This window comes from Aulonocara stuartgranti (genome assembly GCF_965226115.1).
Source record: "Aulonocara stuartgranti genome assembly, chromosome: 8".
Classification (NCBI taxonomy): domain Eukaryota; kingdom Metazoa; phylum Chordata; class Actinopteri; order Cichliformes; family Cichlidae; genus Aulonocara; species Aulonocara stuartgranti.
The window spans coordinates 15,600,966-15,619,209 of NC_138959.1; the positions used below are offsets into that span (position 1 = coordinate 15,600,966).

Here is an 18,244-nt window from a genome sequence, read left to right on the forward strand (position 1 = left end):
TTTTCTCAGTAGTGCCAAACTATAACCTGGAGTAATACTCTGCCTCCTGAACACTAATTTTTGGTAAACAGTAATGTGCTGAATCTAGAAGTCTTATGCCGCCCATCCTTATATTTTCCTGGGGGAAATGACGGAGTAAGGCAAGGCAAGTTTATTTATATAGCACAATTCAACAGCAAGGTGATTCAAAGTGTTTTGCAGAGACATTAAAAAACAAAAACAACTAAAAAGCATGATTTAAAATGGGGAAAAAAATAAAGGAACAGTAGATAAAATCAGTAGTTAAAATGTACGTTTTGAAATTTAGTAAAACATTGTGAATTTGGTGCTTTATTCAAATGCAGCTGAGAACAGGAGTCTTCAACCTGGATTTAAATAAACTGAGTGTTTCAGCTGATCTGAGGCTTTCTGGGAGTTTGTTCCAGATATATGGAGCATAAAAGCTGAATGCAGCTTCTCCATGTCTGGTTCTGACTCTGGGAACTGATAAAAAGCTGGATCCAGATGACCTGAGGGATCTGGAAGGTTCATACTGGGAGTAGGCAATTTACTGAGACATATAGGGAAATGCAGGATAAAAGAAAAGGGAAAAAAAACAGAGGCTGTACAATTCTAGCGAGCTTGAAAGCCAACATGGTATGGCTACATTTATTCATCAGCACAGCATGAACTCTCTTAAGCAACTTAAATGCTCTTCAGGAATAGTTCTCTTAGCTATATGTCCCTCCAGTCTTCTTGAGGGACATTCAAAGCTCTTCTTTGTTTGGGATTACCTTCCTGCTAAAAAATGATGTCACTGCCAGTCAGACACTTCTCAGATTGCATTGCATGGTGGATCTAAATATGATGGTACTTTTCCATTAATTTTAAAGCGATCCCCAACACCATTTGCTGAAACACAGCCCCAAACCTCGAGAGAGCCTCCACCATGTTATACAGATGACTGTAGACACCCACTGTTCTACCACTCCCCTAACCTCCTCTGTACTGTCCAATTCTTGTGAAGTTTTGCATACCTCAGCCATTTCTCTCCATTTCCCTTCCTTAAGAATGGCTTGTTGATGGCCAACCTTCCTCTGAGGTTACTTCTGATGAGCCTTCAGTAAACGGTACATAGATCCTCTGTCAGTTTTTCTGGATTTTTTCTGTTTACTGTTCATCTGTTGTAGATATTTGTTTTAGGCTTGGCACTCCCCCCCCCCCCCCCTCTATTTGTCCAGTTTTTCTTGCACCTAATACCAAATTATGCCAAGTCTTCAGCTAGTAGCTCTTTAGAAACCAGCTTGTTGCTGTAACATACTCAAACTGTGTTATCTTTGGAATTATTTGTGTCTAAAAAAGTGCCACTTTAAAACTGGTCCTGTGCTAAGCTATCTGGTATATGCAGACATAAAACTGGTTCCTCCCGTGAGTTAAATGCCCCCTTTTATGCTTGAATTTAAAGAGAAAAAAAACATTCTCCCAAAGATGGTCAGGTACAAGGACTGAATATGAATATGAGTGACAAAGCAGCCCACATTTAAAGAAAAACTTTGAAAGACTTTCAGAAAGCCTTGAGAACTATTGCTCATCAAAATCTTTTAACCTATGGGCTACATTAATGCCTGTACTGCAGAGTTTAGGAAGGCTACACAAAACAACATTATCAGCTCCCCCTTGGCACAATGAACTCTGAATAAGAAGCTTGAACTGTATGAACATGGCTGTGTTTACAACATGACAGTTTTCTGAGAATATGACCTACAACCACACTAACCAAGATAATATTTAGCCCCACATCTAGCAACAGAAGCATGTGTACATCATCTGATCAACAGCACCCCCTGTTGATCAGTTAGACATTAATTCCATGTACTTGGTTGCCGTTTTATACATTTTATACTTTTGTTAAAATGAATGTGAAAACACAGGACAGATAACAAATCATTTATTTTGCTAGACAGATGAAACAAACTGAGCCATGATAGCAGCAATTCAACTATTAGAATATTTACACTATCACATCACACCAAGGACACATGTAACCCTTTACAATGTAAACACATGATACAAAGACATATTTCAATGCTAGAAAACAAGCAACTCTATCCCACCAAAAAATGAAGAAACCTGCTTTCTGCACCAAATACCTGCTTCTACACTTAAGGAGTTCGTGTCCTGAACATTGTGAAACAAGTTTCCACAGGTGAACGACAGAGATGCTTGTCTTTAAATTCTGTTTGAGAAATTCAGACAGTGAAAGGTGAAAATAAGACAAACCATTAGCAAGGATTGTCTTTGACATTATTGTTTTTTTTCAAAGAATGAGATTATAAAATGTGAGGTAATATAAGGACATCCACTGTGTAATCATTTCTGTATTTTATGAAAAGAAAATACTGTAAGCGTACACCGTCTCTGAATGAATTACACTGCAGTTTACATCTGTGCAGTGAAATCATATTTGGTGACAAGTATCAGTCGAAAATGATAACTACATAAAATTATTAAAAAAAAACAAAACAAGTGTTGGTACAATGATTTTCTGAATAAAAATAAATTTGTCAAGTATAAGGTTGGGAGTTCTGAACTGCTTCTGCAGAGCAGCAAACACCACAAACGTTGCCTTTAACCATCAACGTCCATTCATTTCACAACATAAAGAACCAAAGGTGAAGTGTTGTTGGTCGTCCCGTGAGCGTGTCTCTGTGTGCATCTCCGCACACACGATGGTGAGAGAATGTGTGTTTGTGTTATTGAGAGAATGCCTCGTCTTTCATCAGCATGCGTGGGCTCTCCTGGTTGTCCATGCGACGTCTGGGACCCATCATGCCTAGAGGAACACACGCGCCATTTATTTATTCAATCCAGACACATAATTGATTTCAACTGGTGTTTAGTGTCTCAATCACTACACTATTACTGGTTCTAAATTATATGTGCACCAGACAATTTATTAAGTACAGCTGTTCAACTGCTCATTAAGGCAGATATCTAACCAGCCAATCACATGGCAGCAACTCAGTGCATTTAGATATGTAGAGATGCTCAAGACAGCCTGCTGAAATTAAAATTGAGCCTCAGAATAGGAAAAAAAGATGATTTAAGTGTGGTTTAAAGAAAACAGAAAATATCCAATGAGCAGCAGTCCTATGGGTGAAAGTGCCTCATTGATGCCAGACATCTGGAGTATGGTAATAACCACAATACAGTTAAGGTACACAGAAGAGCATCTCTGAACGCACATGTTTAGCCTCGAAGCAGAAGACCACAGCGGATGCCCTTCCTGTTAGCTAAGAACAGGAACCTAAGACACATTTCCTGACCAAATTTGGACAATAGAAGGTTGGAAAAACATTGCCTGGTATGGTGAGGCTTAGTTTTTGCTGCAACATGCGTAAAAAAAACAAAAACAAGAAACCATTGATCCATTCTACCTTGTCTCAACTGTTCAGACTTCTGGTGGCAGTGTAAGAGTGTGGGGAAATATCTCCTTGGCACAATTTGGCCATTATCAATGTGGACCAGAATCTCTGAGGAATGTTTCCAGCACTGCATTGACCCTGTGCCATGAAACATGAGGGCACTTCTGTGCACAAATGGGGTTCCAACCCAGCACAAGAAAGATGTATTTAATAAAGTGGCCAGTGAGTGTATTTTGAATTATTTTTATAATATGCTAGCTAGCAGAAATTGTTAAGTTTTTTTTTTTAAATATTTCTTTTTAGTTGTACACTTGGTTTATACCAGTAGGTGCCTGGGGGTAGCTGTAGCTCAGGTGGTAGAGCAGGTCGGCTACTAACTGGAAGGTTAGATCCCAGTCTGCTCTAGTCTGCATGCCAAATATCCTTGGGCAAGATACTAACCCAACATTAATAAAACATGGCATCACACGTCCATCAGAGTGTGAATGTGTATGAATGTTAGATAGGGAGCAATTAACAACTTAGAAAGTGCTTGGGTGTGATTGGGTAAATGTACAAGTTGTATAAAGAGCTTTGAATGTTCAGAGTAGAAAAGCGCTATATAAGAACCTCATGTTGCTACACTGTGAAGTTTCTTTATTCTACAGAACCAAACGTTCTACCGCATCATACTTTGGTGTGGTAGAAATCTTATGAAGTCAGGGATGTGACACATATAGAGAAAGCAAAACAGGATATCTTTATAGCCACCACAGTCTGAAGCCAAACACCTTTAACACTTCATTATGCGACCAAATATATGGTCATAGTTTCCTGTTGAATTACACTCATTAATAGTGGCTAATAAAATCAGCTGACGTTACCACGTAGTTGACATTTGGGACAATAAAATTCACCACTTCACTTTATTCTATTAGACATAGATTATTAGGGAATTCTTGTGTAATTTTGCCCTTGAAATCACTTACATGGGGATAGACTGGTAGAAGCAGCAGCTACTTTTGGCTGCTCCCTTATTTTTAAAGGGTTGCCAAGCGGGCAGCTCTGCATGCTTGGTTTGGCAGATTTCTTTTTTCTTTTTGATGCAACCTCAAAGGGATTTGTGTCTCCTCCTGCGATCGGGCTGAGGAGTTTTCATTTGTTAGGCGAATGTGTAAACCACTACAGTATGGACTGTACTGACAGATAGGCGTAACCTGGAAACATAATACCTTCAGCCAGACCAATATAAGGACAGAACAAAACATGTTTCATACACTGTAATGTGAAAATGATTCTATATGCTGACTCTGCTATGCTTCACTCTGGTATCCACTGTTATAAAGTGATCTGTGGGTAATTTAACTAATAGTATACATATGACAGCATATAGCAAAGCTGCACTGTTTTAAGATCTGATTACATACAGACAAGCTCCAGCAGGAAGTTAAAATCTTGTTTTCACTCACTGTTCTTATGCTTGAATGATTTGGATCTTCTTGGTGAGTTTGGATTCTGAGGTGGAAAGACAAAATATTTTATTTTTGAGTTTTTACATGCAGACAAATGCTGGGGCTATTAAAGCGTCAATGCCCAACATGTTTGTTTAGTTAAAGTATAAGGTTTGATGAAAAAAAAAAGTACCTTATCAGATTTCCTTTTCTTGGCTGTAAAAGAAAGATTTGTTTTAGAGATTTAACTCAGAGTTAACAAATATTAGTCACATTTAAATTTCACGCATGCGCAGCCCAAGACTACGAGAGCGTCACCTTTCTTTTCTGCCCCATAAGACCAGTCGTTATCATTGACGTCATCATTATCCTCTTGGTCACTCTCTGACTTGTTGTTGGTGTTGTTACCAGTGACTATTCTGTAAAAGAGGAACAAGCAAGGTATTGCGCGCGCGCACACACACACACACACACACACACACACACACACACGGAGTGAGTCAGCATTATTCACTGCAAATAACAGTTTGATTATGAAACAAACCGACTTCAGGCTGAAACTGATTTTTTTTGTTTTCTTGTTTCTGGAGTTCATAAGATTATCATTATTCACTATGCTGCAGGCAGCATAACGCCTGCAGCATATTTAGCTTATATAGAATACTGTGCAAAAGTCTTGAGCCCCCCCTTTCCATTTATGTTTATTTTGCTAGGAAGATGAGGGATAGGTGCGGTGATTTAATGAAACATGGAAACAGAGTATATAAGGTATATATAGAGAATATGGGCAATTCTAATGAGTTTCAAGTTTATGATATGCCTTTTTGTTCTGTTCTCTCTCAAGATGATCGCACACTGCCTCGACATTGAGGTCCTGGCTCTGGGAAGGCCAATCCATGACTTACCGGTATGGTGTTCCGTTGTGTGTTTTTATATCCAGGTATGCTTTACCTGCACTAGCAGTGTGATTGGGATCATTGGCTTGCTGTTGCCAATTATTTTCCAGATATTATTGCATGATGAATCAATATCTGGGTTTTTTTTTCCCCCACAGTGGTGACAGGGCCTCCAATGTGTTTCACAGATGGCTGTAGAAACTCACTGCTGTGCCTCTTTCCTGACCTCCACAGCGCATACTCACAATTTCACTTATGTATATATTACTCCATCAGACGTGTTTCAGTGGATTTTCAGTCCAGTTCTTGTGTAATTTTGCATGTCTCAGCCTTTCCTCTCTGTTTCCCTTCATTAAGAATGTCTTCTTGACAGACAGCCTTCCACTGAGTTCATTTCTGAAGAGGCTTGGATGAACAGGTCCTGTTTCATCTCTTTGGTGTACATAGTTTTTGTTTTTTTTTTTTGGTTAAAGGTCTGCCACTACTTCTTTTGTCCTCCACTTGTCCAGTTTCTTTGACACAATGCACATCACCCCAAGATATCCCAAGTTTTTGGATAATAGCGCTGTGGGAATCACTGTGTTTGTGCCAAAAAAATAAATAAATTTTGGTTTGTCAAACTGTGTTTTCTTTGGTGTTTTTGTAGATTCAAAAAGTAAAACTGGAACAAACTGCAAATTGTTGTTACAGGTTCCCGGTTGCAAAAAGTAAGAAATTAAAATTAGTTCATTGCCAAGTTGTCTTTTATGTGTAGACACAACACTGGTTCTGTCCTTGAGTTCGGCACCTTTTATATGCTTGAATGATTCACAGGTCAGTGTTAAGTAACTTAGCAAACAAAACTAACATTCCTTTAAAAATGGTCTAGTTAAAGCAGCCAATGTACAAAGAAAACCTTTGAAAGACCTTCAGAAAGCCTGGAGTTTCAAATATATGAACCATCTCTCAAAACCACTTAAAAAAATGCCAAGAACATGTGGCTCCTTGGAAGCCATAGTCAAACACCTTGGTTTTCAGATTCATAAGACAACACGGTGAAAACATTTGAGATTACCACAGCATCTACTCACACAGAGTCTCAAATCAGCTGTGTTGGCTGCTTTTTTAATGCCCATACCTGCGGTTGGCTATACGGCTGCTGTTACGTCCCATCCCCAGACATTTCTCCAGGTGTGGAGCAAAGCGTGAGGCAGCAATACTCCGGCTACAGTTGGGACATACACACTCCTTGTTTTTCCACTGGTTGTACACTTGGCCAAACACATCCAGTCCTGGCTGGTCCACAATTTCTGGAAGTCGAAATAAAGTCATTTGATTTATACGTTAATTATTCTCTGGTGTACACTGGCTGATATTGAAGAAACAACTCAGCTTTACTTGGCTGAAGAAGAAAAGAAAGAAAAAAGAAAAAAGTCTGTGCTCACCGAAGTCCCTCATACTTTCTTGGTCCGTGTCATCCAGGAAAAAATAGCCCTGCTTTACTGCCCGGTGGACCTCAAAGCAAAGTCCCAGGCAAGCATCCTCCACTAGGTCAGACAGGATGTCCTGAGCTAGGGCCTGGCAGGGAAGAGAAAGACACACAGTGTTGCCTGATTGCTTTATTGTGTTTTTGTTCTGAAGCAATTCAGCCACACGTGTCTGCAGATACAATGTGCATTTCCAAGTCTACCAGAAGGCTTCCACGCCATTGTACCTCCAGCTTGCTGTTGTCCAGGCTGGACACTGAAACCTCCTCCATTTTCATTTGCCAGAACTACCAGATGAGCAGACACTGCTGTGGTCATGCTGTAGCTCAGCAAGCATTGGCCAAAACAGGGCTGCAGCGGGAGAGATACACAAGTAAGCAACACGGTGGCAAACAATGAATGCAAATCAGTCTGTGGGTGAGATGCGTGGACTTACAACTGCACGTTGAACACTGCCAGGGAGTCACTTCCCAACGTTTTAAAACCTGGGGAAAAAATGACATTAACTTGGCGTTGGTGGGTGTTTTTCCCCTTTTAAGCACTGCAACAACTCAAAAAACCAAACAAACAAACAACAACAACAGACGAAAGAAGGAAAACGTGACGCTACAGCGGTGCTCCGAGTATTACCGTGTAACGAAAGTAGCTTAGCCCTAACCTTGGAGAAGAAAACAAAGAGCTTGGCTGTGAATGGGCTGCTTGCGAGATGAATTGAAAATGCCAAGAGGTTAAAGGAGAGGCGGTATCGTACTCACGACCCCCCTCAACAGCACAACTACACAACACGCACAGCTACTAGCCAAACATGCTAATCCTGTCACATTAATTAGAAGCTATGCAACACATTTAGTTGTGACTGGCTGTGTTATTTTATTATGTTGCTGTTTTTTTCTTCGACGCTGGAGAAACAGAGTAACAACGAGGCTCTTCCCCGAACCCCGACACCGCTGCTGCACTGCGGCTGTGCGCCTTTCAACTCCCCGTACAAACACCCAGCAAGGGTGGGAGTGAAGGGACAAAGCGACGCCCCAACCCTCACATAAAGCTCACCGACGGATAATAAAGCAGCCTCAACCCAAATCCCCTATTAATTGTGTTTATTTACCTGTTTCGGCAGGCACCCATCTTTACATCAGAGATCAGGCAGGAGCAATCGATCGCTACACGAGTTCCCACCAGCGATTGCTTCCTCTGCTCTTCTAAACCAACTCCAACAGAGTAGTGATGGGATTTCCGACTCTTTTTAGAGAACCGGCTCTTTCGCCTAAACTCACTAAAAAGAGCCGGCTCTTCAAGTTTATTTGTTGCTTTAATTTATTATTAACAATAATATAAAATTATGCACAAAATGAATTACTAATGTAAAAAAAGTGGTTTATTTATATATGTTTATATAAAAATATATGTAGTGGCCTCTAGAGACAAAGCACATACAAATTCCAAAGCAGGTACAAATTCCAAAACACATTTCTAGCGTTAACTGAACTTCCAAGACAGAGCTACCATAGATCACTTAAATTACACAATTGAAAGCATATGTGTATTTGTGTATTTATACACAAACACTGATATATATTCAAATAATTTAAAAAAAAAAAAAAGATTGTTTACCTGAAGCGGAAAAAAGTGTGAGAGAGGGTCAGAGAAAGAAAAAGAAAAAAAAACAACAACCCACGGCTCGCATCCTGCACGTCAAAGATCCGGCTCTAAGAGCCATTTCGTTCGCGACACATCACTACAACCGAGTGTTTACCTCCCAGGGCAGCATGTGACTGTGTTTCCCCCACGCCGCTTACCAAAGAGCTACACTGTGCCTTTATTTCACTTTTTTCCCCACCACCCCTCCTAGTTTTTGCCCGGTTATTTGAATTTTACAGCCAAGATTAAACAAATCTTTAGGCAGACTTACAGCATTTATCGCAAAAACACGTGGGACGTAATAAAAAAAAAAAAAAAAGGCCATCAAAAATCCAGAAAATCACACCATTTTATCTCAAATAGGTGTCTACTGATAATAAACCTCCCAGTCATGTTTGATAACAAGATGAACCTTAACTGGGACGTCCCCCCCTTTTTTCTTTAATAGTCAAATGAAGATAAGCCTGTTTTCATTTTAGTAAGAAATACCTTTTGTCCTTTTTTTGCTAGTTATTTTTCCCCATTTCATACCAACCTATGGATCCATCCCGACTGAAATCCAAAGATTGTTACCAGACAGTATAATTGCTGGATTAACAGGATACAGGCAAATACAGACTATCAAGAACATACTACTACTACTACTACTACTACTAATAATAATAATAATAATCTTCAGCTTCCATTTATTCTTATTTTATTAACTTTGCAAATATAATTGTCTGTTTTGGTCCCACATTTCTTTTGTAGGGATCTAGCCACCCTAATTCACAATGGCTTCTCTATGAAACCACATGACACACACACACGTATCATCACATTACAAAAATAGCTAAATATAGGTGCTGTCAGTATATTTATCTTTCTTTCAGCACCACCTCTGTGTGCAGCATAAACAGCATTCAAATGGACTATAAAACAGACCAGAAATTACAGGAGACACAGATTTGAGACTCTGAATCCTGAATTCAAACCTGCAGGAAAAATCAGTATGTAACTGCAAAAAAGGTGGAAGTAGTACCAGAACTTCCACGGGTGAAGAAAAAAAAAAAAAAAGCTAGTGAAACGATTTAAGCTGTTTTTAATCAGACTATACATTTAGAGACACAAGGCAGCTCAGTGGCCCAGTGGTTGGCACAGTACATCACAACATGAATGTTTAGGCTCGACTCCTCCGTGGTCAGCAAGAATCACCTCCAGATTTCTCCCACAGTCCAAAGACACACATGGTAGGCGAACTAGTGATTTTAAACTGGCAGTCGGCGTGAATACATCTGTATTAGCCCCATCACAGACAGGCAACATTCCCAAATGAAATTTATGGATCGACGATATGCACGGCGTTTTTACTCCCCAGTGTTCACTGAGAGTAAAGTTAAATAATTGGACACGTAAGTGCCAGGAGGCATTGCCAAGAAGGCTGCAAACTGGCAAAACTTCCTTCTGTAAGGAATCTGAAAACACCCCAGTGTGTTTTGTGTGTTTCATCATTTGAATGCATTAACTTGCAAAAAATGATTCACAACACAACAGACAGATTAAAATTCCAAGCATCGCTGCAGCGTCCATGTAAATATAAACCATCTTGCTTCAGTGTGGAAGTCAGAACAAACCCTTAGACGGTGAAGAATGTGAGGTTGTGAGGTTTTTGTCACCCACTCGAGGGCTTTTCCCTCTCTTCAAATTCAGAACAGCATCTGAATTTTCTGCATTTGGTTTTTCAGCTGTCCATCTCATCACCAATTAATACATGTCAAACATTATATCATCTTCTTCCTCCTCGTCGTCATCATCCTGCAGATTAACGGGGGACATTTCATATTTAGATGGACTGAATCATTTTTAATAACAAGGAACATGAAGGAAAAAAGGGTCTAATATTTCACAAACCTCATCAAAGTCCAGTATGTTGTCGTCTTCATCATCACTGCTGCTCTCGATGATTTCGTCTTCTGAGTCCTGCGTGACATACAAAAAAATTAGAAGAGTGCAGCTTAAAGAACATTTTCTTCATCATACAAATTATACTATTCCCATTATCACTTATTCTCATTCCCCCTGAATATACATTGCTATATTACATTGACTTCTCCGACATTTACCTGAAGCTCTTCAAGCATGATGTAAAAATGTGAGTCATAAGTAAACCCTGTGAATAACTTGACTGCATTCATATCACGAGCATGAACTTGAACATGTGGGTGTATTACTTGGCGTTTGCTGTATAAATATTCAGACTTACTGATGGCTGCTTCAAAAATAGTTCGTCCTTGTCAGAATATTTCGGTAAGGTGTCCTCAAGATATTTTAATTTCTGCAATAATGGATAGGAATGTTATTATATTAGAAAACAAAAGACAAAAACAGGAGACTGAATTTTGAGGTACTCACACGAGGGTTCTGTTTTTGATACTCATTCTGCTCATCTGGAGTCAGTGTCTTTAAAACAAAAGTGTGAAAATTTAAATACTAATTAAAACTTTAAAAAAAAATGAAAATTATAAATAAATATTTTCCTACCTTAAACCACTCCTGCAGCTCGATGGAGTATTTCCTCAGCTTTTCATTTACTTTTAATTGGTACCGGGACTTGTCCTTTATGGAGAGTTCATGCCATTTTTTGTTGGCCGCAGCAAAGCGGTCTTTTGCATTTGGGATTTTTTCTTTTAGAATTTTCATCTGATCCTGGCAGAAAGCCACGTTGACAGACCTATAAAAATAAATAAAATTAAAAATTGTCTTTCAGGATTTCGTTTGTCGAGTTAAAATTAATCCTTGAAGGTGAGTGAGTTTGACAACTATGCTCACATGGATGGCATCTTGGGCTCGCCGGGTATTTTCTCCTTGGTTTTCCTTTTGAAAATCTGCAGATTTATAACAAACGTGTTGATTTCAATGCCACGCAGTTAATACTTACATGAATGAAAAGAGAGCTCAGAAAACAGAAAGCTCTTAGAGGCAATTGCCAACAGATAGCTGAAAAGGTGACAAATTCCAAATTCCCCAAAAGTATCAAAGAAAAATGTTTGTTCTGTTAAATGAAAGTGGCAAAGTGTTGGCACCTTAACAGGACAATGTGTCATTCCTTCATTCTGGTAGTGGATTTGAACCATGAATATTCTTGCATCAGTGCTGAACACAGGACCAAGCCATACTCAGCTAGCTCTCCTGCCCCTTTGGTCTTTTGCTTTTTCTTCCCAGTGGAAAGGAACCAACACTTTTGCACATGTCTGTACATTTGTTATTATTTATAATAAAGAGCAAAGCATGAGGTCCAAACGCCCTTCCAGATTAAACGAATTTTCCATTTACTTGCAATGAACAGTCCTCTCACCTTACGCTTTGTAGGCAAACTGATCTTTGTTTTGCGGAGGACCTTGTTCCGCTTCTCCTCATCTAAACTCTGAAGATGAGAATACAACATAAAGTCAGCATTCACACAAAGCCCGTGAGATTTGTTAGCAATGCTGCACCTATGATCTTAGAACTTACCATTAGATACGTATGCAACTCACTTTCATACCGCATCTTCAGCTGAAATGAATGAACTACATGTTCAACTCTGCTTCAAGACATTATTAACATAACCCAACAAGATCACCTTGATTTCAAAACTTTGTTTTGCATCACAAAATAAAAAAAGTAATTTATGCTGCTATACCTCTTTGGAGCGTGTGTTGTAGGCTTTTCTCTCCTTTTCACTTAAATTTCGCCACCTCTGGGACCACTCTTTTATGTAGGCTCTTGTTGGGACACTCATACTACCAATCAGCTCTTTGCAGAATAAATTGTAGCCACTTCTACAGATATACACACAGAAAACAAACAAACATGCTCAGTAGCCTCTTCACAGAAGACTAGATGTGATTTTAAACTACATTAAATCAAAGTTAGCATTAAACACAGGCCGCACAATCACACAGGCAGTCAGAAATGCAGTTTTCCAGCATGTTTGTTCAAGAAACTCAACACTTAGAACACCAACAACAAAATATTGTCTTAAACTAATGCACCATTACTGTGCCCATGTATAATCTTTATTCTTAATACGCTAAACATACGCACTGAACACAAACATAAAATTTGAATAGAAAACCAGAGCTATGCAATACACCAATTTCTGGTATCAATACCAAGTAAATAAAGGGCCTGTGTTGCAGAAACAAATACACATATCAAAACTTAACCTATAAAAGACAGCTTATGTAATGGAGAGAACTGATTAAATGTGCCATAGGCTATAAATAAAATGAACATGACAGTTGCCAAGCCAAGTGTGTGTATGTATGGCTTACATAGGTGGCTTGACAGGCAGACCCTCAAAGTCCTCCTCTGACTCACTGGTGCTTTCAGGGACCACCTTCTTCCTTTTGCTCTTCTGAAGGGATTTGCCATATTTTTCCCTGAAAGACAAAAACATTTGTTTGGCTTTCCCCCCCCTTCTTCTTGTACAGGCAGCCTACTGGGCCAATCCCACACATACACAGCTGGGAACGTATGTTTGTCTTTTACCTCAACTCCACCCTCTTATTCGTGAATTCTTTATATGCGTTCCTGTATTTCTCCAGATAAAATGCCTGAAAAAGTAAATAATTCATGACTTAAAATGTGAGCTTTTCTGACGATGGGAACAGGCAGTGTTGTAGTGACAGCTCCTGATATACTTTACCTTCTTTTTGTCGGGGAGCAGACTGAATTCTTTGCTTGCGATTTTCATCAAACCTGCACAGCTCATCCCTGGATTCTTCTTCTTAATCTTGGAAAAGACTTCCTTGTAATACCAGGTATTTACGGGCATGGGTCTCTTCGGGTACTCTGGATGGAGCTAATTTTTCGGAAATGTGAATACTCAGTAGAGGGCAAGTACAAGCAACAAAGGAATACACATTTAACGCTATGCACCTGACCAGCAGTGTGTAATCCATGTGGCCAAGGAGATACTGCCCAGAGCCATGGCATGTTCCAATGCTATAACAGTCAGCTGTTGTTCTGCAGTACACATACATGGCTTGCTGTGTAAACATTTCAAGCATAATCTTTTACTAGGTAAAAAATTAAATGGTACAAACGGTCTATTTGGCTGAAACAGTCTTTTTGGAACAGGAAGGGGACGTCCCCAAACTGTTCTTAAAAAGCTGGGACCATGAAATTGTGCAAATTGCTTTGGTATGCTAAAGCACTAAACTTTTCTGTCACTGAGATTAAGGGCCAGAGAACAACCCCACACTGAACGCCTAACCCAGACTCATCCATCAGATTGTCACACAGAGAAAAATGATTGCACTTGGTGGTGTGAGGCTTGGATGCAGCTGCTAAGCCATGGAAATGCACTCTTCAAAGCTCTCTACCCTCTTTTTTTGATCTAATCTGAATAAGAAGTTTGGAGATGTCTAGAGAGTGACTCTGCAAAAAAAAAAAAAAAAAATAATAGCGACAAAATTTCACAACTGCACTTGTTGCATGGGTGGCATCCTATCACAGAACCACACTGGAATTCACTGAGAGCTTTAAAGCAGCCCATTACTTTTGGATTTTGGTCCTGCGTAAGACTGAGGAGGCGCTTTTGATAAAAAAATTTTTTTTTTTTGTAAATAAAGCGATTCACATGACATTTAAAAGACAGCTTTCCACAGGCCATTTTTATTCACAAACTGGAGGTATAGAAATTGTTATGATTCTGTACCTACTAGAGATGGACCGATCCGATATTACGTATCGGTCCGATACTGACGTAAATTACTGGATCGGATATCGGAGAGAAATAAAAAATGTAATCCGATCCATTAAATATCAAAAAAGCACCTCACAAAACTTGCGACACAGCGTAACTCGGCTCATAACCGTAGCACGTCGGAGCAGTGTGCTCACGTGATAGAGCGGCTGTGTGTACCAGCATTTCATCTCCGAGGAAGTGATCCCAGAGAGAAGTAAAGCAAGTGTGTAAGTTCATCTCTAAATGTTTGTAAAGCATTCCCACGTTAAGCTTAACAACCGATATATGGAGCGACTTCCTCTTTTCTCTCCCTCCCTGTCCTGCTGCTATTAATCGTGAAACTGATTAATGATCAGCTGATCGGCTTTTCTGTCTCGAGTCCGTCTCTCTTGTTTGTTTTTGGCCCACTTTGCACCAGAAAGAGGAAACCAGCGGCTGAACAACAGCAGCACGTTTAAGTTTGATAAGCTGTTGTTAGAATTTATTTAATATTACTTTCTACACCAGGATCTTTTTCTATGTAGCTGACAGCTGGTAACTGTGTAGGGGCGGATCTAGCAAAGTTTAGCCAGGGGGGCCGATAGGGCATGAACAGGGAAAAGGGGGCACAAAGACATACTTTTCTTTCTTATTCTCATTTAAAATGTCTAGCTTTTAATAAATAATTATCCGAATCTTACACCCAGAGTTTTAATCTGATGTAAAATGTATATCAGTCCATTACTGTATATAGTAACTATTAAGTCTAATATACCCTAGTAAGCTATAGTACTTTTTCCTTTGGGAAGATACCATCTGTGCAGTGTGCAATTCTGTTGAAGAAAGATGTTGAATCTATTTAATTATTCTTGAAAAATAATCTATTTCTGTGCATTTTTTCCCCACACTGCATCAACTTAAAGTTGATTACGTCGAAAGCTAAATTGGCTAGTCATTCATATGTATATTAGGTTGTTACCTGGGAATTCTGGAGGGAGGGGAGTGGGGGTGTGTGATTGAGGGGGTGGGGGAGCTGCTAAAAGCTGTGAACTTCCTTTTGTGTTTCATCTTGATGCATTCTCAATCATCCAGGGAAATAAATCTCCAAAAGTCACCAACTTGGAGTGTTTCAGTTTGCCATCTTAGGGAGAATCAACACACATGGGTGTAGGTCCTTTGTTGCTGAGATTTATTGATAAAAACAGTACAAAAAACCAACCATTTGTACACATATTTACAAATAATAATAAAAAGTGAGTGAGTACATTTCAACATTTTCAGCAATCACTCACAATCCTGGCACTGCCACGGTATCTGTAGTCTGCATTTACCACATGTGTATCTGTAGCAGTGAACACATCGCACAGTGGCATGATTGTTCTTGCATTTGTGTTTGACCTGACACATGGCTCTTTTTCCAGGGCTAGGTGTGGAGGGTTGTGTCCAAAGCAACTGTTCTTTTCTTGCCTTCTTCGCAGCTACATGAGAGTGAGCCAACTCTCTTGCAAGCTCCACCAGGAAGTCCACCCGTCTTTCCTTCGTCCCGGTGCATGCTTGATACAGCACATGTGCATTCAGTGCTGCCATGTCAATCATGTTCGCTGCAATTTCCAGTGTGTGGGGATCATTTGTCACCAACTGCATCACGTGCTACAACCCTGGTCTACATATCACCGTTGATGAACAGCTTTTCCCATCAAAGACTCGGTGCTGTTTCCTGCAGTATATTGCAAGTAAACCTGACAAGTTTGGGATCAAGTTTTGGGTGGCTTGCGACCTAAAATCCAAGTACATTTGCAATGTCTTCCCATATCTTGGCAAGGACCCCAATCGTCCCACTGGGGAGAGACTTTCTGAAAATGTAGTAATGAGGCTGATGGAACCATTCCTAGACAAGGGCAGAAATGTTACCACGGACAATTTTTTTCACATCGCTTTCACTTGCGCAAAAACTTCTTAGACGGTGTGTTGATTTCTCCCTAAGATGGCAAACTGAAACACTCCAAGTTGGTGACTTTTGGAGATTTATTTCCCTGGATGATTGAGAATGCATCAAGATGAAACATAAAAGGAAGTGCACAGCTTTTAGCAGCTCCCCCACCCCCTCAATCACACACCCCCACTCCCCTCCCTCCAGAATTCCCAGGTAACAACCTAATATACATATGAATGACTACCCAATTTAGCTTCCACTTGGCTGAAGCTAAAGCTTAGCTAAAAGCCTACCAGCCATTTGGCTGCTCTCCAGGTTTTATAGGTAGAAAAGCCAAATGGCTGCTCTCTGGGAGTTTAAGTGTTTTAAGCATCATGAGGTGGAGGGTGGTTCCCTATTTTTTTTCGCTGGGAGTTTGCAACCCTATTAGTTAAGTTGCTTAATATTTCTACTAAGTACTCTTTAAAATACCAGAATAGGAAGGATGGAGTAGGTTTAAGGTCATTAGATTGATCAGTATTGCTGAACTATGAAATATTTTGGGTGCAGTGTATTTTTTACATACAGGTATAACAGAATAGCATTACTGTTGTTGTTTATTTAAACTTGAGTATGAACTTATACAAAATGCAGCACGATATTAAAACAAAAACAGTTTTATTGATTAAAAAACACACTATATTGGATTCATATCGGTATCGGCAGATATCCAAATTTATGATATCGGTATCGGACTTAAAGTGGTATCGTGCCATCTCTAGTACCTACCTTTGCGTTATTGAGGGGATCAGAAAGGACACTTTCAGCTTCCACAATGAGCTCTGTGAGGTTGCGAACCTTCCGCATCTGAGAAACAACAAGGATATGTACAGTGTAAATCATATATTTGCTCAAGTCTGGCTCTTAGCAGTGAAACAGGCAATGCTGAAGTGAAACTGAAGATTTGAACATCTGCTAAAGAATAGTTAGGGATACTGAACTAGTAAATGCAAGCTAAGTTACTAAGTTAAAGTTAGAATTTGACCCACCTTCTGAATAACCTCTTTCCACTTTTGTTTGCATTCCTCCGGAGAAAAAGGAGGGAAGGCCACTTTCTCCCAGTCTAGAGTTCTCTCTCCATGGGTATAACTGAGCTCTTTCTTGTCATCCAGGATGTTGGCTTTCATTGCAGCGAGAAGTTTCTGGAGGTTTTTCTTGCACCATCCTGCACACGTACAGAAAGCACAGTCAACCACGACAAAGGATCCAACGGCCATTAACGAGATGTGAGCTTGCAAAGGCACTCTCATGCTGGGAAGAAAACTGCATATACCCACCAGACTCTTCTGCATTCTTTCCAGCGAGGCTCATGTTTCAAACAGAGCTTGTTTCATTCACACAAGTCCTTGGATGTACCGGCTGCACACAAACTACCCAGACATTTAAACTAAACCACGTTATTCTGCGTGGCAAAGTTAGCTAGTTCGCTAAGCTATCAGACTGATCTAGCTTAAGTTAAAAAGTTTTTACTTTACTGCTGCTGCTCACCCAACAGTACGAAACAAGGCGTAAAACACACGCTGCTCTGTTGGGCAGGAAGTAAACGCGTGCCAACTAGCCAATGAAAAGTGACATTCTTCTTCTTCTACGGGTTTCCCCGCCCTTCTTCTTCGTCGTCTTCACGAATAATTGCACAAATTGGCGCAACACTGCCTTTATCTGGTGGATTGTTGATCAGACGGTAGATTAATGGGAACTCTTTTTTTTTTTTTTGGTCATTTTATACGATCACAAAAAATGAGTTAC

The 18,244-nt window shown here is 39.8% G+C and overlaps 2 protein-coding genes across 4 annotated transcripts; both read right to left on the bottom strand.

Moving 5' to 3' along the window:
* Nucleotides 1-1,910: 1,910 nt before the first annotated feature.
* atxn7l3b (ataxin 7 like 3b) lies at nucleotides 1,911-8,425 on the bottom strand. Of its 3 annotated transcripts, none has more exons than XM_082543818.1 (9): nucleotides 8,302-8,425; nucleotides 7,633-7,681; nucleotides 7,424-7,547; nucleotides 7,155-7,287; nucleotides 6,848-7,019; nucleotides 5,153-5,253; nucleotides 5,028-5,050; nucleotides 4,853-4,898; nucleotides 1,911-2,812 (listed from the first exon to the last, which is right to left on the bottom strand). In XM_082543818.1, the coding sequence occupies exons 3-9, from the start codon at nucleotides 7,472-7,474 to the stop codon at nucleotides 2,733-2,735; spliced, it is 606 nt and encodes a 201-aa protein (XP_082399944.1). In that variant the 5' UTR covers nucleotides 7,475-7,547; nucleotides 7,633-7,681; nucleotides 8,302-8,425; the 3' UTR covers nucleotides 1,911-2,732. The 3 variants fall into 3 exon arrangements, with proteins under 3 accessions (XP_082399944.1, XP_082399946.1, XP_082399945.1); XM_082543820.1 differs by lacking the exon at nucleotides 8,302-8,425 and adding an exon at nucleotides 7,855-8,252; XM_082543819.1 differs by lacking the exon at nucleotides 8,302-8,425 and adding an exon at nucleotides 7,827-8,252.
* A 1,472-nt stretch (nucleotides 8,426-9,897) lies between these two features.
* Nucleotides 9,898-18,057, bottom strand: LOC309712754 (nucleolar transcription factor 1-like). The gene is made up of 15 exons (XM_082543817.1): nucleotides 17,776-18,057; nucleotides 17,488-17,663; nucleotides 17,228-17,305; nucleotides 13,504-13,659; nucleotides 13,347-13,411; nucleotides 13,130-13,237; nucleotides 12,496-12,634; nucleotides 12,327-12,368; nucleotides 12,169-12,237; nucleotides 11,643-11,698; nucleotides 11,355-11,544; nucleotides 11,226-11,273; nucleotides 11,077-11,148; nucleotides 10,725-10,793; nucleotides 9,898-10,628 (listed from the first exon to the last, which is right to left on the bottom strand). The coding sequence occupies exons 1-15, from the start codon at nucleotides 17,807-17,809 to the stop codon at nucleotides 10,578-10,580; spliced, it is 1,353 nt and encodes a 450-aa protein (XP_082399943.1). The 5' UTR covers nucleotides 17,810-18,057; the 3' UTR covers nucleotides 9,898-10,577.
* Between the last annotated feature and the right edge of the window lie 187 nt (nucleotides 18,058-18,244).